Genomic DNA, 23,521 nt, shown 5'->3' on the forward strand with positions numbered 1-23,521 from the left:
AAATTTAATTTGAGACCGATAAATAAATGGTGGTGTTTCGTACGTACTTGCCAAAATGTATGAAATATGCTTTTTATTAAATAAAACATATATTTTCTTTGCATGTAAAAGTTACAAACCTGAAATCAAAAGTCCCCAGGAGCTGCTTAACATCATTTTCTTTGACTATGCCTGGAATGAATGTTATAGACGGTATCTCTGGTGGTTTTGTGGGTCTCAGTTGATCAATATCAATTTGTAAGGCCTGGAGTTTCTTTATCAAAGCACCATCCGGGCGCGCTTTCTCTAGCTTTTTTCTTTCAGTGTCCATAGTTTGCATTGATTTCAATTCTGTTTTCATCGCATTTAAAGTCCGTTCAATCTTCATTGTTTCTTCTTTCGATATGCCTTGTACTGATTTTATCTTTTCCGCAATACATAAATCGATCATTGCTTTCATGCGCTTTCCTTCCTCTTCTATTGTTCTGATAACATGTGCAATTTCGCCCTCGAATTTCTGAAGCCCAGATGATACTTGCTTAATATTACCTTCAAGGTCCCCAATCTTTGGTTCCAACTTCAGGGAATTAGCCTTTCGAAATTCTGTAACAAAATCATGGATTGCGGAGAACTTGTGACCATTATGTTTTCCGGTTACGCAACTGCTACAAACGGGAACATTACATGTTTTGCAGAAGAAACTAAAATTTTCATTGTGATCATTACATTTTGATTTTACTTCCGGGATCACTTCTGTTGCCAATTGAAATTCGTGATTACGTGTTGGCTTCTGTTTTTTGTGATGAACTTTACAGTTATTACAATAGTATTGTTCACAGTCCAAGCAATAGTGTGTTCCTGGTGCCTGCTCACAGATCTCACACGATTTCTTTGAGACCTGCGCCATAGTTGGTTTTGTTCATTGAATGACAGGTGAATATGTCATGTGATTTAAACAGTAAACCGGGTTCCGATAAGTGATCATAAGTAGACTATTCATATCGTTTTAAGGAATGTTTACATATTTTCTGTTTTGTATTCATGTAATGATAAGGCATTTTTAACATATAAATGCCCAACCAATATTTATGTCACGTAAACAAAAAATTAATTAGATACACTGACTGTATTCATAACTATTGACGGTTACGGGAGTTTATAACATTTTTGTACGAGTTCGCTTATCTATTGGGAAACAAATTGATTTTTGTATCGAAATATATTTCTTCAAAGTTTTTCGGAAATCATTCGGTGGTAACTAGGTAAGGTAACAGTAATTATTTATTTCCAGGGTTGGCAAAACCGTATGGGGTCATAAAAATGGAACCATTTACATTTATCATTAATCTGCTTTCGTTTTCTTAATACTAGGCAAAAACTGATAAAAACTTTAAAAATGACACTTCCAAGAGCCATAACTTCAAGAAGGGTCAACAGATTTTTCTGAAATATGCATCAAAAATAGATATTCAAATACTGTAGATGTTATCAATTTACAGTAATCATCAATCTTCTTTCGTTTTCTAAATAATAGGCAAAAACTTATAAAAACGTCCGAAATGACACCTTCAAGAACCATAACTCCAAGAAGGGCAACAGATTTTTCTGAAATTTGCACCAAAAATAGACATTGAAATACTTAACATTTTATAAATTTGCATTTATCATCAATCTGCTTTCGTTTTCTAAATACTAGGCAAAAATAATAAAATTAAACATCATAAGTGACACTTTCAAGGGTCACAACTCCAAAAATGGTCAACAGATTTTTCTGAAATTTGCACCTATAATAGATACTTAAATACTGAACATTTTATTTAATTACGTTAATCGTTAATCTGCTTTCGTTTTCTAAATAATATGCAACAACTGCCAAAAAATCTGAAAGTATCCAAAAAAAAAAATGTCTCAGATTTCTTACATCTATTATGGTTTTTGAGATATAAACAAACATAAATGGCAATACCCCTATGTTCTATCTTTAGTAACAATGGCCATTTTTTGCAAAGGACCATAATGGATATAATTTGTGGAGTAGACATGCCAAGCATGATTGTCACCAAGGTTTCTCAAATTCCGTTCATTGGTTTCAGGGAAGAAGATTTTTAAAGACAAGTTAACGACGGATGCCGAGTGATGAGAAAAGCTTACATGGCCTTTTAGGGCAGGTGAGCTGAAAGAGAAAATCATCAAAATTGAATGAGAAATAAAGCTTTCACTTGTTTTTTTACCAGTAAATAAACACTCATTTCACTCCTTTTGTCACATTTTTTGCAGAACGGTAGAGGCCAGTGACCCTGTTTTATAAAGCCAGCTTCCTCTAGCAGCAGAGTAACAATATACCAAAATGTCATGACATTTGGTTCAATACAACTTAACTAAAAACATTAACAATGATGCCTGACAAAGACGACATCATCATAACATAAAACAACTACATTTTTGTGATCATATAAAAATAAACAATATCCTGCGTATGTGCCTGTATCAAAGCAGGAAATCTAGCTCATTTGTTTCATCTATATAAAGCCAGACATCAAATTGAAATAAATCTATCAGATTGGAGACAGACAGATGCCCAGAGGGTATGAAGGACAAACAGGGTGATTCCAATATACCATCTAATCATTGAGGGGAGATATAAAAAGATAGTGACCTGAGCCCTTATAATAACAGCTGTTCAAAGTTTAAAATGACAGAAGGATTTGTGATGTTGAAAAGTAATGGTATAATCTTACTAAAATGGTAACAAAAGTAAGATTTAACCACACTATATAAGAATCATGCAAAATGAAATCCTACATATTTTTATTTTTAATATTTTTAAAATGTTATAATACAGAAATTCATATAACCCATGTTCTTAGAAGATAAAAATAATACAGAATAAACTGTAAAATTTAAAACTAAGGGAAATAACTCTGTAAATGACACTAAAATACAATAGAAACTGTTTGATTTTCGATGTGGATGATCTCCTAAGAGCACACAGATTGGAATGAATAATTATCCATTCCATAATATAGACCTATAAAGCAACTTAAAAAAATTAAAAATGTGTAGCCTTTTTTTGGGGTGTATCACATATTACTGAATTAGCATGATTCCTACAAAAACTTTTGAATAACTTCAGTCTTATAGGTGTTGAGTCTCCTTCTTTCAGGAAAAGCCTCCCAATATTCCCTGATAAATTCTACAATCTCCAGCTGTGTGAAAGTGGGATTTGGTTGCATTCACAGGAATTTCATGTTTTATTTGAAAGTTCAGCTTAAAAATACTTCAATTATTGTAAAATAAATTGTGGCAAAAACAAAAACTCATAAAAAAAAATTTGAGAGGAAAATCTCCAGCTTCAGAAATTTCGACAGTTACCACCTATGCAATCTTGATTTTGAAAATATAACCCCATGCTGAATAAGAAGAAAGAAACTAATAACACATTTGTCAAAATGTCTTTAACTACCAGCTTCAAATAATGGCTAAGTTTACATTTAAAATGATAGAAACAGTAATTAAGTATTTAATTAAACCTCAGTCATTAAACACTAGAAATAGATGGTCATTTTATCTTCTTGTCATATTTTCAACTTTAACTTTAATATAAACTTCAGCAAATATTAAATTTCAAAAGTGTTCCTTCTCTCAATTGGAGGTAAAAATGTCAAAAATTAGCATGTTGAAGTATTCTAAATATCATTCCATTATAAACTACTATAAGTGAATATATATTTTTGTAATATCTAACAAAGACACTTCATAATTACTTTATTCAATTATTTTGTGACTTGTTGTCCTACGAAGTAGAAATTAATTGTGACTTTATGTCCTACCAATTTTGTAACTTTTTGTCCTGGGACTTTCTGTTTGTTTACCTAACTGCACAGTGCCATGTGATTATCTGTAGATGAACATAAATAAAAGTTCTGTCACATGACTATGTGTAATAGCACAGTGTCATGTGATAATATGTAACTATATATACTGCATATTACATGTCAAAATCTGTATTTTATGTGGTATCAACCAAGAGACTCCTATATCACCCAAGGGCCACCAGCCCATGGGGTGATATAGGTCGCGGGTTAATACCACATATGATACAGATTTTCAAATGTCATGTTCAGTATATCATATATTTTAACTATACTTCAAGCATGGTCCGTGAAGGGATGCGATATAGGGTATGCGATACAGGTCTAGAGGTGTGATATTGGGTAAACGATATAGGTCTAGAGGTGTGACATAGGGTATGTGATATCGGGTAAATGATATAGGGTTTAAACAAACACTTATAATGCATATACAAAAATGGTATATTGTAATCTAAATATATGTTATATATACATAAATGTAACATGATATTCTAAAATATGACAATCTGTCTTATGCACTCTATCATGTGGTAAACTATAACTCTAAAATAAATCCAATGATAAGCAGCATAAATGCAACAGTTAACCAACTTTCACATGAATATGTGTAAATACATTATCAAGAAAAGAATTATAACTGATTTAGGACAGTGTCCCAATCAGGTAAATTCTACTGCTGTATACATTGTCACTTGATAATTTCTATGTGTCTTCTATGCCTCTGACTTTTAAATATTGTGTAATAGGTTTTAAATCATCCACTGGTATCCATTTCTGTGACAGTATTTCTCTTCTTAAATTCAGACACACTATTCTGTATAAAAGAGAAAGTTGATTTTGAATACCACAAGAGGCTGAATAAATATATACAATATTTAAATTAAATAATCTGTAATCTTTAAAAGCAACTTTGACCACCTGAGTCAGTTTGTTTTATTTTAATAAGTACTTCAAAGTTATTTGCCAACCTATAGATTTCAATTCTATCACATAACAACTAGTTTGACATTTTTGCTTGCACCATTTATGTTTTTTTTTTGTTTCTATTAAGCTGTTTTTCATTGGATTCCATTAACTTTGACATACATGTACATAAAATAAATCATCACAATTGATCTCCCCTTTCTCTTGGTACTTCTCTTTGCTTAAAGCATGTTTAATTACCAGAATGCAATGCACCTCATAAGATTTGTATTGACTTATTAAAAGCTTATTAAAAATACTCTCAAGACACAATGGGCCAATTTCTCATTGAAATGTATCAAACATTGTTTTGATGTTTATACAACAATTAGGGTTTCTTCAGTTACTGTGAAAGTACTCTTGTTTGTGGGGGTATCAGTTTTTGTGTTTGACTGGGTAGGCCAGGCCAGACCATGAAATTTGGTTTTCAACAAAAAGGAGATTCCCTTTAATGTGTATAATTTTAATGTGTATACTGAAAACCTCAAAACCATGAATTCAAGAATCAACAATCTTGTGTATCCACCCTAATCCCAAAAAATTGGTATTTCTGTTTTTGAATAAACATTGGGGTTTAGTTGTCATGTATTGTTAATACATCTAATAATGTAACATGACAGTGTAGCCAGATCCAAAAGGGGGCACTCCTTATGTTAAAAAAATAAGAAATCACAGGAGCACTGGTACAATGAAATCTAAAAACCGAAGTCAGTTTATGATGCACAAGTAAGCAAGAAACAAGACCACGTAGACCAAATAAATCATTGTTAACATTCCTATCAAGTATTCCTATCCTGTCTGTGTGTAAAAATTAAACCTTCATTTTCAGACTGGATTTTTACACAGAAATAAGATGTCTGTATTCCTACTCCCTCCAGAAAGAACTTAAAATGGAAAAAGTTTGCTCATTTCAACTGAACAGCAAATAACCTGATGAAGTTCTCTTGCACAGATTTTTTTTAACTATCTTTTAGGTAAAAATGGGGGGAGAGCAAATAATACACAAATGCAGACTATACTTGACTTATTACTCTTAACTTATTTTTCCAAAAACCAACATGAAAGTTTTACCTCAAATGTTTTCAGCACATGTTCACAGGCTAAATTTAAATCTTTTAAACCATTTTTCAAGACATCAACAGCAGATTTTCCTAGCAAAAATAAAAATCACATGATGCATTAAGCTTATTATCAATAAGCAAATTAAAATATACATATGTAAGAAAATTCCAATATACATTTAAAATAAATGTCGTAAACTTCATTATGTTGTATACATGTTTCAAAAGGTTACTTACATCAGCAACATTAAAACCAAATACCTAGGAAGATTGAGAGATTATGTTGTACATGTTTCAAAAGGTAACCTCTTACATTAGCAAGGAAGATTGAAAGATTATGTTGTACATGTTTCAAAAGGTAACCTCTTTACATTAGCAAGGAAGATTGAAAGATTATGTTGTACATGTTTCAAAAGGTAACCTCTTACATCAGCAACATTAAAACCAAATACCTAGGAAGATTGAAAGATTATGTTGTACATGTTTCAAAAGGTAACCTCTTACATTAGCAACATTAAAACCAAATACCTAGGAAGATTGAAAGATTATGTTGTACACGTTTCAAAAGGTAACCTCTTACATCAGCAACATTAAAACCAAATACCTAGGAAGATTGAAAGATTATGTTGTACACGTTTCAAAAGGTAACCTCTTACATTAGCAACATTAAAACTAAATACCTAGTAAGATTGAAAGATCGAGATCTAAAGAAAAACAAGAGGCTCCCAGGAGCCTGAATCACTCACCTGGTTGAATTTTGCCTTTCAAAGGCAATAAAATTAAGAAGATGTCAAACAATATTGACCAAAGGAGACTTTGGTAAGACTTATCATATGGATCATTTCAAATATTGAAGTTTCTTTCTATCTATCATAGTTTTCCAGATAGTGGCTGAAAACTGTAAAAAAAAACAAAAACAAAACAAAAAATTTTGGAGATATATGCAAAAAACTACTGTCTGACCGCTATGTTCTATTTTTAGAAAGGGCAGCCATTTTTTCAACAATCAAAAACCCCATATCAGTTCTATGCACAATAACCCAAGGAACATGCATACCAAGTTTGGTTCAAATTGGTCAAGTAGTGTCAGAGGAGAAGATTTTTGAAAGAAATAACATTAAAAATAGCAAAAAAAAACATTGAAAAAGGGCAATAACTCCAACATGGCTTACCTGATTAAAATAAACATTTGACCACAGATAGATCTCATCATGCTGAACACTTTAACCCCGTCAAAATTTGGCTAAACCAAAGGTTTTGGGGATATATGCGAAAAAAAACTGTTGGACCCCTTTGTTCTATTTTTAGTAACGACTGCCAGGTTTTATGACGGATCAAAATCTCCACATCAGTTCTATGCACAATACCCCAAGAAACATTCATACCAAGTTTGTTTCAAATTGGTCAAGTAGTGTCAGAGGAGAAGATTGTTGAAAGAAATAACATTAAAACTATCAAAAAAACGTTGAAAAGGGGCGATAACTCCAACATGGCTTAACAGATTAAAAAGAAAATTTGACCAAAGATAAATCTCATCGTGCTGAATGCTTAAATCCTCATGTCAGAATTTGGCTAAACCTAATGGTTTTGGAGATATATGCAAAAAACTTCTGTCTGACTGCTATGTTATATTTTTAGTAATGGCGGCCGTGTTTTTCGGCAAATCAAAAATCCCCAAATCAGTCCTATGCATGATACCCCAAGGAACATTCATAAAAAGTTTGGTTCAGATTGGTCAAGTAGTGTCAGAGGAGAAGAGTTATGAAAAATTGTTAACGACAACGACGGACACCAAGCGATGGCAACAACAAGAACAACCAATCCTCCCCCACTCACACAAATAGAAAAAAGAATCAAATATATCATCAATGGGTTTTTTCATATCCCATCTTTTAGCAAATCCGGGACACCCATATCTTCCCAAAATTATGCTCATGGCCTAATCAATTCTAGAGCAAAAAAATTCTTTACAGCATGGCCAAATGTATTCTACTAACCATATGTCTGTATTCTGAAGTTGATCTTACTTTCTGATGGGTGAGGAATGCTATACCCACAAAACTTTACATTTGGACTGAAAAATTAATGACATCTTATTTATTTGGCTCTACAATTTACATTTCTGTTGTAGCTGAGGTCCATATTATGTTTTACTAAGAACCCTATAAGTCATGTTTTCTTTTGTTTTTTTTTTTGCAAATGTGATTTCTTGTTACTAAACACAAAAATAAGTAGCACTTCAGTGGACTAGCCAAAACAATCAGCTTTGGAATTACATATCATAAGGTCCAGATGGTGATTAAAGTACATAAGAAATGAAAACATGGTACAGTGTAGTTATTTTAGTGTTGAATTACTAAACAATACTCTTTTGATGGAAAAAATGAATGTGCCTTTCTGGTGAGCAGAAAGTCAACAACAAAACACATGCAGTGTTCTAGGATTTTTCTAAATGTTTGGTTGCAATAGGAAAGATTGACTTTCCCACACTTGACAGTTTACTTTCTGGACTAAAAAAATCCTCTCAACAATTCAAGCATTCTACTTGCCAAAGCAGAAGTGGGGCATAATAAACAACTTCCCCACACCAAAATTGCACTTGTCCTGTGTAACAGGAAAGTCCAATTGACATTTACATGACATTTTATGAGCAACTCAGCATGTGTTTCTTGAAAAGTAGATGATGATTACCCTACTGGTGCACCTGGTCCATGCTCTAGGTTTTTAGTGGAGTCCAGATTGCTCATTTGCTTTTGTTTCTTTGTATGTTTTATTTTGGTATACATTTTAAGTTGTTTGTGTCTTACTTTCCCTGTCTAGTCATTATACTTTGATAATATTCCTTTGATTATCGTTTGAATCCTGATTTCCCTGTAAAACAAAATATAAAACAAAACAATAGTCTAACCAATAAGTGATTCCTGGTTCATAAAAATACGTCCTTTGTATTTTGTATTTGTACAATTTATCTACATGTACTGTAAGGCAACAGCATAAAATTATTTATTTCTGGCTGCTTTTAATTTTTTCTTTGGTATCATGCCATATAAATATATATCATAGAATAATACATACAAAAATACTAACTTTTTCATTATGATATATCTAAGAGAGTTTCCTAAGGTGTGATCTTCATTGTGAAATACAAATGTTTTACAAGTCTCACTGTCTTCTCCTTGGTTCTCTATCTGAAATTGGTCAAAGATATCCTAAATTGTGAGCTCAAAGATTGACTTAATAAAAGTAAATTAATACTGACATGTGAATACTTGTACATTGAAATAAAATGCATTGTGGGCGCATGCAGCGTGATGGGTACAATAGAGGTCATATACATATTTATTCTCAAAAATCAAAATTACAATGGTATAGAGATAAACAATGATACAATAGTACAAAACAAGCAAATTACATACAAAAGTAAGATTGTGAGTAAAAACAGTCCTCATAATGGTAGTAAACACAAATTTCAGATATACACATTACAGGTTTTGAGTGCTGATATCTGACTATTACTAGATTATACTCGGCTAGCAGTGTGAGGGATATACTAATCCCTTTTGGGATTCGGCGCTGGAGATATTTTTTGTATTGACCACCACAGATGGTGGTCAAAACAAAAAATATCTCCAGTGCCAAATCCCAAAAGGAATTAAGGGGTATACCACTTATGATATTAAGGGGACAACCATTTGATTCTTAGGAAATATGTTTTCTTTTTAATTTTGTGAGACAGGAAATTATTTTTTGGAACAGGAGAGCATGATTTGACTCACAAAATTAATTATACTCCGTCACCGAGGATCCTTTAGCAAAGTCAATTGACTGGCTATTTCAATCTCACTATCTACTACAATGCAGGTAGGTCGTCCTGCAACATTTTCAACCACATTAGGGCACGATTATTTATTTCCATTTCTCTATAATGAAGTATCTTGACAGAGGTGGGATATTTTACCTATTTTTCAATTCAAGGAGGTGTTCATGAACTATTTGCATAAAATCAAATACTTCTCATGTCTGAAAATGACAAACAAATAAATATATCAGCTTACAACTTCAAGACGGCGACTGCCAGATTCAGACGTGTTGCCTGTCATTCTACTGTCCGTAGTTAATTAGTAAATTTGTGAAATGGAAACAGGAAAGTGAAACATGTGCAACTTCCGGTTTATAGTATAGTGCTCGGTCTGGCTCGGTCACGGACATAAACTAAAATTGAAACTGAAAGTAGAACAGTGATGACAAATTTTTAAGAATTGCTAGCAGGCAGAAGAAGTGACAAACGTGGTGATTTCTTTTAAGTTGTGGACAAATAGGCAATACATGCTGCATAAATTTTAACTTGAAGATTTTGAATATGAAACTTAGCCATTTTTTGGCTTTATTAAAATGAATGTTCTAGCTAAATAGCAAATCAACAACTATTTTGCCCTCTATTTTTGTTTAGAATTCTTTTAATGCTAGAGGTAAAGTCTTCAATAGCGAAGTCGTGTAAATTATACAGTGTCTAAAAATTGCAGTTATCTGTCTCATGTAAATTGCAGTTATCTGTCTCATGTTTATTGAAATATTTCAATCTGTTGTAATGTAATTATTATAGACCGTAACCATACTCTATCAATCTAATAAAAAACCAATCTCGCAGCTCCCGGTTTTGTGGTATGTCACCTGACATAAGAGAAAAACGGGTGTTGCAAGATTGATGCTCTAGTATATGAGTTTATGCTAGTGTAATATTCTATTGTTCATGTATGTTATATTGTATGTTATCTTGAAATATGGGTCAAAGGTGACCAAAAGATTTTTCCTAATATTTTTGACAATAATTTGAGTTAAAAATAAAGCGAAAGGATTTCTTTGAAATTGTACCAAAGGTGCAAACCTATAAAGGCCTTAGATTGACTGAGGAGGTTGTGTTGACTTAATTAGACTGCAAAAGAGTATTGTGACAAAAGGAGATCATAAAAAATAATTCTCATGTCTGGACAATAGCTTGAATAAATAGTTAGCATGGGGATTTCTTGGAAAGTGAAACACAAGGTCCAAGAACTTTGAAGGATGGTTGGGAATTACATTAGTCATTGTGACTTTAATTATGTTGGACATCAGGGCAAAAAACTGGCACTTTAACAAAGTTAAGACCTGAATCAAGATAAATGGTATGTTCATACTTGCCTAAACTGTTTTTGAGGTTCATCCTCTGTATTAATCTGGTGTAGACATGCATGCAAAGCATTTTAATTTAAAATATAAAAATTAATACCTGTATTTTAAATATCTTCAAAATAAACGATATAGGGTTTAAACAAACACATATACAAACATATAAACAAATGCATATACAAAAATATATATTTTATATGATATATGTATTTAGAACAGAATAGAATAGTACATTTCAAGTACAAGACTGTTTTCATATACATTTCATTTCATTTGTGAAACACACATGCAAACAGAAACAAACACTACATACAGTGTTTTATAATACATTAAAGATTTTTGTTTAATTTATAGGATATCATGAACTGACAATATGATTAGTGGTCTACAGCTTCTCTACAAAGTTATCTGGGTATATCTTCTTGTTAATCTTTGTGAAGGTAATAATATTAAGAAAATTTACTGGTATGCTTTATGATATAAGGATGTTTGCTGGTGATATGTTCAGCCATTTTTTTCAGACTCGTCTGCTTTTATGCATTTCATAGCACAAAAATCTGGAAAAATCCTTTTAAATGCTTATATATAAAAACAAACACACTGACATATTTATTTTTTTTTCTTTTTATATATTGTTCTAGTGTAAAAGGTCTTAAAAAATTTCACAACCGTTTGAAATCTTTGTTATTCTTCTATAGAGCCGCAAACATCCTTGATTTAGACATAAAGATATACACACATATTGACATTACTAGCAGATCATGAAAATTCCTCTGCTAAAATGTTGAAATAGATGCATATGCATACACACAGTCTCACAGTGACATACACAGGGACAATTGTATCCATCCCCCCCCCCCCCTCCCACCATAAACACATTGGTATTACAGGATTGTAAAAACTGTAAACCTATACAGATTAAATTATAATCGATACGAGTTGAGTTTCACCTATGAGTGTGACAGAACTATTTGTACACAAATAACTCTTTGTTGATAATGCCCCACTATGTTGTAATTACATGTATGTGTATGTGTATTGCTTATGCCTCCATCAACAGAAACATGCAAGACTGCCTATACCACATGCTCTGCATCTGTGCAAAAAGTTCAAACAATCATGACTTATCTGCATGTGTTAATCCATTTATGGTTTAGAGTATATACATTTTATATAGCATGTCTCTGATGATTTTACCGTTTTTGAGTGATTTAATACTTGTTGAGTCTATACGCTTTCCAGTTTTTATTTAAAGTTTGTGTTACTGTATTTGCAGGAACCTTAAATGTATTGTTCATTGTCGCGGATGACCTTCGACCTTCACTTGGCTGTTATGGATATAAGCACATGATAACCCCAAATATAGACTATTTAGCAAGTCAGTCAGTTGTTTTTAATAAGACATTTGCACAGGTAAGACATCAGAAATTTTCCACATAAATCTTAACATATAATGCCTTCAGTGAGAGTTATGAAATTTATTTTAGTTTTAAAGCATTATTTTGAGAATAACAAAGTTTACAAAAGTAAATAATTTATTCAGTTTTTGCAATAAAAAAAACAGGTAATAGCTAGAGCTGGGAAGTTATTTGGTAGAAATTAACTTGATCTGTAGAAATTTAGTACATGTATTACATATTTAACTTAAGCTGCCCCTATTTTTATTAGCAAGCTATATGTGGTCCTAGTAGAGCATCTTTCTTGACAAGTCGCAGACCTAACTCTACACAGGTTTTTGATCAGTTCACATATTGGAGAAAAAAGGGAGGCAACTTCACAACTCTTCCTCAGCATTTCAAAAACAGTGGATTTGCTACATATTCTGTTGGGAAAATCTTTCATCCAGGTGAGAAAATTCTTCGTTAAACTTTCGTTCAGGCTAAACTATAGTTGAAAAATAGCTTCCTTGTATATGTACTGTTCTTCTTAAAGAACAAGCACAAATAAGTTACTGGGTATAAAAATATCCTAGTAGGTTCACAAAGTGTGTTAAGTACCAGTCCATATAAAATTCTGACACTGCCATGGGATAAGTGGTTCATGGTGTAGAAAAACCCACCAAACAAACAATGCTTTTTCCGTCTACTTATGCAATACTTCCACATAACAATAATTATTTCTGCATTCATATCTGCCTTTTTTTAGAAAAAACATACATTCATCTCCCACTATAATCAACCAAATGAAACCAAATTAAGAACAATAAATCTTGCAAAGTGACAATTTCATGATCAATCTATATAATTTTTTTCTCAAAAGTGCAAGAACCAAATGTATAACAAAGACTGGATATGTGTTCAGTAACTGTTTTTGAACAAGAAATAACACTGAATTTGATGCTATTTCTTGAAATATCCTCTCCGCAGCAAAAAGTAGCCTAATACAGAACATACACTGGATCACTGTCCATGCATAGGGTCATTCATATATTTAGAATGAAATAACAACCCGACAATAGTCTATAAATTGGGTGCCTATTACTACATGTACTTTTAATTTCCTTACTGATAAATCTACTATTACAGTGATAAAAATATAGTGTCCAAACAAATATTGAACTTTCAAAAATGCATTACAAATTATGCCCCATTGAAAGCTGTCAGTCAGTGTTGTAGGAGGAACTCCACAACTTGGTAGATAAATTCTTGTAAGGCTTCAAAAATACAAATAATAAGGTTAGAATGAGAAGAATGCAAAGATGTAGTAGTAATCTAAATTGCATATCTATGCTTTACTTTATTGTAACAGGGAGAGCTTCAGGGAAGACAGATGATTTCCCCTATAGTTGGTCTGTACCTTCATATCACCCCTCTACGCAACAGTACAAAATGGCAAAGGTTAGTTTATTTTTTTGCATAAACTCAAAATTATACCTTACTATGTAATGAAGAAGTAGAATTCTTAGTAACATTTTTGTAACATGTTAAGACATAGTTCATACAATTACTTTTACATATTTATTTTCTCTCTTCTCATCGCTGCTCGGACGTTAAACCCCAACAAACAAACAAACAATCTCTTCTCATCTTATATCATTTGCCCTGATGAAAGGTCATAAAACTGAAAATTTTGGCCTCCTTTTTTGTTTTTGCACACTTTATATTTTATTTTATTGAATTCTATTTTTTACCATTTAGATATGGTTTCTTTTAACTTTGATATTACTATTTAGAATTTCACATAATTTAGTATATGTAGAAAAGACACAATATGAAGTTGTACACTCTTAAATAAATGTGGATCTATCAAATATGGTTTTAGACATGCCTCATTTGAACTCAGTTTCCTGAAATTCACTTAATGAAAAATCCTTTTAGTGACATGCTGTCAAATGTGGCCAATTATCATAGCCCCTGCTGGAAAAGTGGGAGGTATATATTGATCATGATGTCCGTCTGTTCATTCATCCATCCGTTCCTTCATAGGTCATTTCATCCATCCCCTCTTCTTATCTGCAACTCCTCTGAAACTGCTTAATGGAATTTGATGAAGCTTTCACTGATTCATTATTACATGATGACATTTTGCAATTCCTGTTTTGTTTTTCCATCTGAATGACTATATGACTATTGGGTTTCCTGGTGCAACACATTGACTTTGACATTTGTCAACCAGGGGTCCAATCCGCAGCTGAATGGGATTTGAAGAGGCTAGCATTTTCCTGAAATCCAGACAATAAGTTAATTGATTATGAGTATAAATATGGCTTTGAAATTGTACTACAAGGTGCCATACCATCAAAGAAAGGCTTGGATTCATTTTTGTTTTTTTTTTTACTTGAAATAGTTTGGAATGAGGGGCCAAAAAAAAGCCAGAAAAAAAGCACTTTTTGATGTATGTATACAATAAATTGAGTGAGAGGGAATGGATCCTTCATGAAATTGAACCATAAAGTGCTTTATCTCCTGAAGGAAAGTTGGGATTGATTTTTGAGGTGTGAGGAACAATTTGGAAAGGAACCACTTTGAAGCTGGTCAAATTCTTATCATGTGTCAAACATTTAATTGCAATTAAAATTCAAAGCAGTATCAAGCTCGAATCATGTGTCCATCTTGGCTGCAACTTTTCAGGGTTTGACCTCTGTGATTGTATCAAGCTGTGCCCTGCAAATTGTTACTTCTATTTGATTTTTTTCAGGATTTGTAAAATCTGAATAAATTCATAGGAAAGTATTCTAGCAGATGCTTTAAACATGTATACTACAATTATATATGAATTAAGACTATATAGGTCTGTCAACAGAATTTAGATTAAATACACCATGTTTTGTCACTACATGTATCTGGAACTTTGTTAGGACTGGAACTCAATACTTATTGCATACAAGTAGTGTCATGATGGATGTGGACGTGATAACATTCTTGAAATTTGAGCTGCCATTTTTTTTTTCAATTTGGGCTTAGCCTATTGAGATAGGTTGGGCAGGGATGAGAATCTACATCAACATACATGCTTAGTATGAAACAGATTTCGGGGTGAAATATAAAGATGATTTTTTAGTCAATTAGGTATAGTTATTATTATCTACACAGCAGTGAGTTATCTAATGTTCCCTGTGTAATAAATTTCAATAATTCATATGTGAAAAAAAAATCTGTACTATTTCTCTTGGACTTCTCCCGTCACAACACTTTTTATTTGTGAAGTTATCTTTATATAACTATTTTGAATATAAATCTGCCAAACACAAAATATGCTGGTAGAATTTATTTGAAAATAGCATTATTTATGAAAGCTATATTTTAATTTGTGAGGATAATCTGTTGGTTATTGAATATTGACATGAGTATTTTGATTTTGGTTATTCAGAATAACTTACTCTGAATAACCAAAATTTAAATACTCATGTCAAAAACACTTAAATTTTTAACTTCTTGTCATAATTTGGTTATTCGCTATTTATCTTATAATTATTAAAGGTTTGTCCTGGTCCTGATGGAAAATTATACATGAATATAGTGTGTCCAGTGAATGTTTCAGTCATGCCAGAGAAAACACTGCCTGATCTTCAAAGTACCCAGCATGCATTGCAGATTCTACAAAGTCTGTCTAATCAAAAGAAGCCATTTTTCCTTGCTGTTGGTTACCATAAACCACATATTCCATTGAAGTATCCTAAGGAATATCAAGGTATGCGTGTAAGAATATTTATGGAATTTGACAACTTTCTTATGTTGAATATATTTACATGTATATCCTGTCTCAACTTATGAATTTGGACAAATCTTGAATATTGAATATTATTGATATATGATATGGTATATGTAACTGTAAAAAATATAACACTGAAACCTGAAATGGAGGAGGAGTTATAAAGGCTCTCAATGGCCTTAAATCACAACTGAAAATTTATCAAAGAGTTTTGAAAGTATTAACTGTGATTTATTAGACTTGAATCCTTAACAAATGGGAAAACATAAGGACTTGTGATAATTCTTGCATTAGAAGGACAAAAGAATTGCTTGAAGTTTACCAAAATTCAGATGTTCTGTCAATTTTCTACTATTTTGGTCACTTTGAGGTAATATATTTTAGCGAGGAAAATGTGTCCACACTCAAGTAATAACTTCATATTTAATGAATACATGTTACTTCATAGTTCACATGTGCAAATATATATTTCTGGATACAAATTATGTAAAAAAAAAAAAACAACAACAAAATTTACGATTCTCAGCAGTTTTTGTTTAATGACATATAAGAGTGGCACCATTATGACGTCATTATACAATTATTTAATTTCAGAAAATAACACAGTTTCTGATTGGATAAAAAATTGGGTCCATCATCTCATAGACTAAATTTTGTAATGACTGTGATGTCATCAAATCTTTTTTAATGATTTATTCGTTGAACTCCGATTGCTGTGCAGGTTATTGATTGCTATGTAGGTTATTGGTTGCTATGCAGGTTATTAAGTGTGTGTCACATGATAAAGATTATTTCTTCATAGACAGAAAAAATATTACAGTTATTCCTTAAATGAACAAATGCCACTACCATTGTTTTCCCTTATATTTGTGTTACTATGTTTTGATAAATTTTTATGCTATTACAATAAAGCTGATATTTTTGGGTAATATTCATAGCCTAATGCCCGTTCTCCTTTCTTGTTTGTTGTTGTTATGGGTCTGCTTTCCATTAACAATGAAATTCACTTGTCATCATGTAAACTGAAGTAACAATCTATGCTTTCAAACCAACATTTTCTAAGTAGAATTAATTCTTCTTGTTTGCCAAAAAAATATTAATTTTCTTTAGTGAAAGTGGGGGTATCACTAGTGAGCCATTGCTCACAAATTTCTTGTTCATATTATCCTTATCACTACGTTAAAATAACAAACCAACAATTATGTTTTTAAAAACAAAATTTTTATGATCTGTTTTAATAGTAATCAAGGGAACCAAGATTTAGTGGAAATCAAAAGAATGTAATCCAGGGACAAAAACCAGACATGGAAAAAAGACACACACAACAATGAACTTAAAATAACCAAAATCATACATACAAAGTAACAAAAGTAAATGAGCAACCCAGACTCCACTAAAAACTGGGAGCATGGACCATATGCACTGGTAGGGTAAGCATCCTCAGCTTTTCGAGAAACACCCACTGAGTTGCTCATAAAAAGTCCAGTCCAGGGTAGACAAAAGAGGAAAGGAAAACTATGACACATTGTACAAATCAGTTTTCATGGATACACCGTAATGATCCACGAGTTCATGATGACGACCATAAAACTTCTGTAGTGATGACTACATTAATGGATGAACATTTTTTTAGAAACAAAATTTGGTAAGTGCCATCCCCTGCTTCGGCCTTTTATGGACAACCACTTAATTTTTTTCATCGGTAGTCAGGAATTTTTTATCTTTGATCATGTTGATAGATATTTCTCTATTTCGCGTATATGACAAGATATTAGAAAATATTTATCAAAACTTTGGGAGTGGTTATGACATCATCAGATCCTTTTAGAATTCTTTGAATGAAAATGACCTTGAGAACCAAGAGTGTGTGTAGTTACACTACTTGGTATTTTGCATGACAAAAGTGGACCAAAAAATAAATGTACCTTAAATGATTAAAAATGCTTTATTTGGATTACCATTAAACAGAATAATAGTTACCTTCAATTTTGATACTTAAATCATCCATGATTCAACAATAACAACAGTCCAATGACCTGGTGCCCACAAAAATTTTAGGACTACATGAAATTCTGCAAGAAAAAATCCTTTGGACTGCCATAAATTTGCATGAAGAAATGCAAATGAGTTGGGGCAAACCAATGAATATTTTCTAAGGCCTCAAAATATAGCAAACCTGTTGTCTGTTTTAGGGGACTTAACCCTCAGACCTGTTGAAATGAAATTTGACCTCCAAACTTTCTTCATCTATTTTACTAAATACCACCACCTTTAAGTGAATTATTTTGTACTAGAAAGTTCCACAGTCCTCAACTTGCAGAATTGTGCACGCTCCAACACCATTAAAGTATCTGGACTCTCAGGAATACCACCCCGCTATAAAGACTATAAAATTTTTTTAATAAACTTTTGCTTTAGACTACTTATTTAGTAAAGTTAGTGTAAACCTCTGATATCATAGAGAATATCAAACTCACCTTTGTTTATGATATTGTCAGTATCAAAGTCAGAAGTACCAGTTATTCTTCATGTCTTTTACCTTTCAGATCTTTATCCTTTAGATGGGATACATTTAGCACCTGATCCAAATCTCCCACCAAATTTACCACCAGTAGCATGGAATCCATGGGCAGATTTAAGAAAAAGAGATGATGTCAAAATGTTAAATGTTAGCTTTCCATATGGTCCACTCCCAAAACATTATCAGGTAGATTTATAGGTAATAAATAATGTAATTGCACAAATTGATGTAAGTAGCAGTCTGTAAAAATCATGCAAAATTTGAAAAATGTGATATACCCCAAAAAAGGCTACATCTTTTTTTTCTTAGTTTGTTATTTTATGGGTCTGTATTATGAAATGTGTAATTGTCTGCTCTTAGGAGATAATCAACATAAAAAATCCAATTGATTTTATTGTATTTGAGTGTCATTTATAGAGCTAATTTTGAAATTTACAGTGCATTCTTTTTAATTTTTATCTCCTAAGAACATGGTTATATGAAAAACTGAATGTAAATTTCTGTTTCCAATGGCAATTCAAACTAAATATAAAAAATAAAAATATGTAGGCTTTTCACCCATGAATCACCCATGAATCACATTTTGCATGATTCTTAGCTAGACAGCTACTTAAGAATTCACCTTATCAGTGAATGGTGCACCTGTTTTATACAACATTCATCTGTAGACATTTGGTTTCTAGATGATAATTCATAAATATGCTGGGTCATCCCAGTACTTCGAGCCTTGATTGCATGTAACAACTATGAAGCCTAAAAATAGTTGCAATAAGATTGTTTTTGTTTTTAAAATAATTTATGAGAAAAATAATCTACATTTACTCATTGATTATGAAATGACTCGCATCTCAAAAATTTCAGAATTAACTCTTTATCATTGTAGATTCTATGTTTATAGAACTTTAACTTTGCCTGTTTTAGTTATTAGTGAGACAAAGTTACTATGCTGCTACCTCCTACATGGACGATCAGGTTGGACAATTGTTACAGGGTTTAGATCGATACAAACTATCCAGGAATACAGCAGTTATATTTATAGGAGACCATGGTAGGTTTATACATATGTAAGATTTCATTGAAAGCATTTCAATCTTAGAAATAGAGATACTATTATTAAATAATATGTAAAAATTGGCCATTATATGCTAAAATTGGCATGACAAATATGTTTCCCATTGCCCTAGTCAATATGAATATATACATTTATGTAAATTAATATGAACATCTACCCAGTTAATAGCTTTTAATTTTCCAATTGGAAGTTTAAAAAATTGATTGGATTGGATGTCCAGTAGGAATGCTATTCTGTTCTGTGAAATTTAAAAGAACCTTGGGGAACACTAAATTTTCCAAGACTTAAAAAATCAGAATTTCTAAAATATTGGAATTGGTTTGGACTGGCTGTCTGAAAACAAGATAGTTATGATGACTCTGGCCAATAGATATGTTTGGGTAAGGCAACCTATAGTAATGTCATTTATTTGTGGTTCTTAAACCAATGTTATCCTGCATTTGAATTTACAAAACTTAAATACATGTAGTTGATATACAAGTAATTAATTTATTCCAGGATGGTCATTAGGAGAGCATCAAGAGTGGTCGAAGTTTAGTAATTTTGAGGTTGCAACACGTGTGCCATTTATTGTTCATATACCTGGTGTGACAAACAGCAAAGATAATTTACACAGAAAAGAAATTTTTGATCGACTATCTATAAAATTAGCTGAAAATAAACAGTTGAGAGTTACAGAATCTAAGCGAAAAATAAAGAGCAGCATGAAAAACATTGTAGACAAATTTTCATTTCAAGTTTCAAATGCTTTAGTTGAACTTGTTGATGTATTTCCAACCTTAACAGATATTGCTGGGATTAAAATGCCACCATTATGTCCACAAAATAGTTCTGACATTGACCTTTGTACTGAGGGCACAAGCGTAGTTCCTCTCATAAAAAACCTAATGAATGATGTGAAAAGTAGAAACTTTACGTGGAAGAGTGCAGTGTTCAGTCAGTATCCACGTCCATCTGACAAACCACAGGAAAACAGTGACCAGCCACGACTAAAAGATATCAAAGTAATTGGATACACAATGAGAACAAATAAGCACCGTTATACTGAGTGGGTGGGGTTTAACCCTGTAAGTTTTGAGACAGACTGGAAAGATTTACATGCTGTTGAGCTGTATATTCACAACGAAGATCCAGGAGAGGATAATAATGTGGCTAGGAATCCTTACTATTCTAGTCTAGTTAAGGACTTGTCTAAAAAGCTGCATGAAGGATGGAGGAGTGCATTACCAACTGCTTTTTTGGAAAATCAGTACCAATGATCTGTGTATACCCCTCCTTTATACCAGGGGTCGCACTGGGCTTCAACATTGCGATTTTTTATTTTATCTGGCGACAAAAATAGCCATTTGGCGATTTTCTTTGCGCCTAGGTTTTGTATATTAAAATTGACAGGAAGCTTATCAGCAAGATATTCTCTCTAAAGTCTAATTAAACAATTGTGTTGATACCTGGTCACAGTTGATTGACCATGACCAATTTACAACTGAAGGCAATTAGAGGTAATTAAACCAGATGACCGTGACTGACAGTATCCTCATGGGAGGTGCCAATCAAATGTAAATATACTATTGAGCCAATCAAAACTCTCATCATCTGGTCAAAGGTAAACCCAATTATGGCCATGTGCACGTGGCTACATACAAGCTTCACAGCCCTGTTTAACCATGTGATACATTCAGAGACAGACTTACTTAATAGCAGAATAAATTTATTCCAATTAACAATGATTATCCCATCAGGCAGTGTCTAAACACTTCGAAATGAAAGAAGTGATGAAAAATGATTACATTTGTTTACACTTTTGCCATGTGACTTTTTTGTCAGGAAAATCGGTTAACAAATAGAATGGGGATTCCCAAAATCTAATTTAGGAAAAACTTTTCAGATATCAAGATAATTAAGCAGGGACACATTTAATGGTCAATGTAACAAAATGGTAGAAACTTTATTACCTGAAAAAAAGAATCAAGTTTGTTAAAAACATAAAAAAAAAAATCAAATTATATTGTAAGATAGGGCAATCATGTTTTAAAATCAGGGACTACATGTATATGAGAATAGTAATATAAAGTCCTTGATAGAAATGAAACACCTGTTTCTGGGGTAGAAATTTATTATTAGTGGCAGACTAGAGCTAAAAACCTGCTTTATACATGCATCAAAAATGAATCTTGGGTACATGTATGTCATGAATGGAAAGGTTATTTTGATAAATTAACAAAGATAATTTATCAGTGGACTTAATACTGTCTTTTTTTAAAAAAAAATGTATAATCTTTGCTTGCACTCTCTGGCTCTAATTTCTGAAAACTGGTGACAAAATATGGCAGCTGGAGATTTTTCTGGCAACAGAATTTTGAAAGCCAGAGCATCCCCTGTTTATACACCTTAGTCATTGTGTTATACCACTGTCCTGGTCTGTCCCAAAAATCTATGACAATTGCCTTTGGGAAACATGCATGAGAATAGTCTGAAACTTTTCAAGCAACATCATTGAAGCATCATAGGTTGAACTGTATATACAATTAGGTCCATCTATCCTACATCCATTTTTGTCCCATTCATAGGACATTGGTATTCAGAACTACTTAGTACTCAGCCGTTTCAACTACAATAGAAATTTACCTCAGGTGCAGAAAGTAAAATTTCTTCTTGTAATATTTCCCAGTATTGTAGTGATACATGTAGCTATGTATTTCTATCCACCAGGTGGCACTGAAATTTTCGGTTAGTTATCACTAGAAATAAAGAACAATAACCCTTCAAAGAATTTTTGATGCAAAGATAAGAGCTTAGAAAATAAAATGTTTCACATGGCCTAGCTTGATATTATCTACAGAGGTTGAACAATGAACAGACTTGACACAGCTTTCAATTTTTATTACAATTAGACATTTGACACAGGATAAAAAATTGACCAGGACTGCAGTGGTCACTTTTTGGCCATTATTCCTAAATGATTGCAATCAAAACCTGCAAAATAAATCCTGAACTTCCTAGGGGATATGACACCTTGTGGTACACATTCTAAACAATCAATTACTACACTCAAATTTTCATATAGAAATGAAAAAAAAATACTTGCTTCTGACCATTGTGGTAAAATATATTATGGGAAACTTTAGACATTCCAATACTTTTACTGGTTATATAGTTAAATTCTTTGAAACATTTGTTTCAGTCCCCATTTGGCCCCTAATTTACAACAATTTGGGCCATAAGCCCCAACATCAATACCATCCTTCCTTTGTGGTTTGGAACCTTGTCCTTATTAATTGGTTATACTCAAATTTACCACGAAAACCAAGTGTCTTCAGACGGCGATAGCGCCATACCAATATACAACCGCAAGTTGTTTTTTTTTGTTGAAGTATAAATTGTAATGGAACTCAACCAGTTCAGCTGTAATTTCAGAATCAGACAGATTTTTTTCTGCAGGGCATACAAGATTTTTCTTCTGTGTACCAGAAATGAAAAAGCTGAGAAGTTGCACTTGAGGACATTGGTGATATTTTGTCTTATGTATTTTTTATTAATAATTTTGAACTCTACATGAGAAAGTTTTTGATTTAATGTAGCTTCAGATGGATAGGGTGTAATATTCTGTGTAACTTGAATCTGTTATGCAACAAGTTTTTGTTGACCATATACATGTATCTTTGAGTAAAGGTTAGTTCTTTGGGCTCTTTCTCCTTACTATTTGTCAACTGGTCTATTTTAAAGACCAATATTTCAA

General features: G+C 32.3%; 3 protein-coding genes across 10 annotated transcripts in view; 1 reads left to right on the forward strand and 2 right to left on the reverse strand.

Annotated features, from left to right (window-relative positions):
- Positions 1-886, reverse strand: part of LOC148604626 (transcription intermediary factor 1-beta-like) — a 293,163-nt gene extending 292,277 nt beyond the window's left edge. For all 4 annotated transcript variants that reach the window (XM_088550094.1, XM_088550091.1, XM_088550090.1 and 1 more), the window contains exon 1: positions 120-886. In XM_088550094.1, coding sequence (XP_088406220.1) covers positions 120-886 — 767 coding nt within the window. The remainder of the gene's footprint in view (positions 1-119) is intronic.
- Positions 775-23,467, forward strand: LOC148604637 (iduronate 2-sulfatase-like). 5 transcript variants are annotated; one of them, XM_088550079.1, is made up of 10 exons: positions 775-912; positions 2,073-2,147; positions 11,396-11,481; positions 12,318-12,454; positions 12,710-12,887; positions 13,790-13,878; positions 15,961-16,171; positions 18,739-18,899; positions 19,635-19,761; positions 20,284-23,467. In XM_088550079.1, exons 3-10 carry the CDS (start codon positions 11,415-11,417, stop codon positions 21,042-21,044), a joined length of 1,731 nt encoding a protein of 576 aa, XP_088406205.1. In that variant the 5' UTR covers positions 775-912; positions 2,073-2,147; positions 11,396-11,414; the 3' UTR covers positions 21,045-23,467. The 5 variants fall into 5 exon arrangements, with proteins under 5 accessions (XP_088406205.1, XP_088406203.1, XP_088406201.1 ...); XM_088550077.1 differs by lacking the exons at positions 775-912; positions 2,073-2,147 and adding an exon at positions 10,052-10,162; XM_088550075.1 differs by lacking the exons at positions 775-912; positions 2,073-2,147 and adding an exon at positions 10,055-10,165.
- Positions 2,771-10,076, reverse strand: LOC148604638 (DNA-directed RNA polymerases I and III subunit RPAC2-like). Its single transcript, XM_088550101.1, has 5 exons — positions 9,931-10,076; positions 8,963-9,063; positions 7,873-7,949; positions 5,886-5,965; positions 2,771-4,665 (listed from the first exon to the last, which is right to left on the reverse strand). The coding sequence occupies exons 1-5, from the start codon at positions 9,973-9,975 to the stop codon at positions 4,606-4,608; spliced, it is 363 nt and encodes a 120-aa protein (XP_088406227.1). The 5' UTR covers positions 9,976-10,076; the 3' UTR covers positions 2,771-4,605.
- Positions 23,468-23,521: the final 54 nt, after the last annotated feature.

The sequence above is a fragment of the Perna viridis genome, chromosome 10 (genome assembly GCF_037379345.1).
Source record: "Perna viridis isolate PV_CMFRI_1.1 ecotype Kerala chromosome 10, ASM3737934v1, whole genome shotgun sequence".
In the NCBI taxonomy this organism is placed as follows: Eukaryota; Metazoa; Mollusca; class Bivalvia; order Mytilida; family Mytilidae; genus Perna; species Perna viridis.

Bases quoted from the DNA above. Each gene is read 5' to 3' on its own strand.
- LOC148604638 (XM_088550101.1), bottom strand. From the start codon at position 9,975: ATGACAGGCAACACGTCTGAATCTGGCAGTCGCCGTCTTGAAGTT. The intron at 9,064-9,930 runs GTAAGCTGATAT...GACCAATTTCAG, and splicing joins GCAGTCGCCGTCTTGAAGTT to ATAGAGAACCAAGGAGAAGA. The intron at 7,950-8,962 runs GTTAGTATTTTT...TTAATTTTTCAG, and splicing joins AGATATATCATAATGAAAAA to TCCAAATGTAAAGTTTTGTG.
- LOC148604637 (XM_088550079.1), top strand. From the start codon at position 11,415: ATGATTAGTGGTCTACAGCTTCTCTACAAAGTTATCTGGGTATATCTT. The intron at 11,482-12,317 runs GTAATAATATTA...CTGTATTTGCAG, and splicing joins TCTTGTTAATCTTTGTGAAG to GAACCTTAAATGTATTGTTC. The intron at 18,900-19,634 runs GTAGATTTATAG...TGCCTGTTTTAG, and splicing joins CACTCCCAAAACATTATCAG to TTATTAGTGAGACAAAGTTA.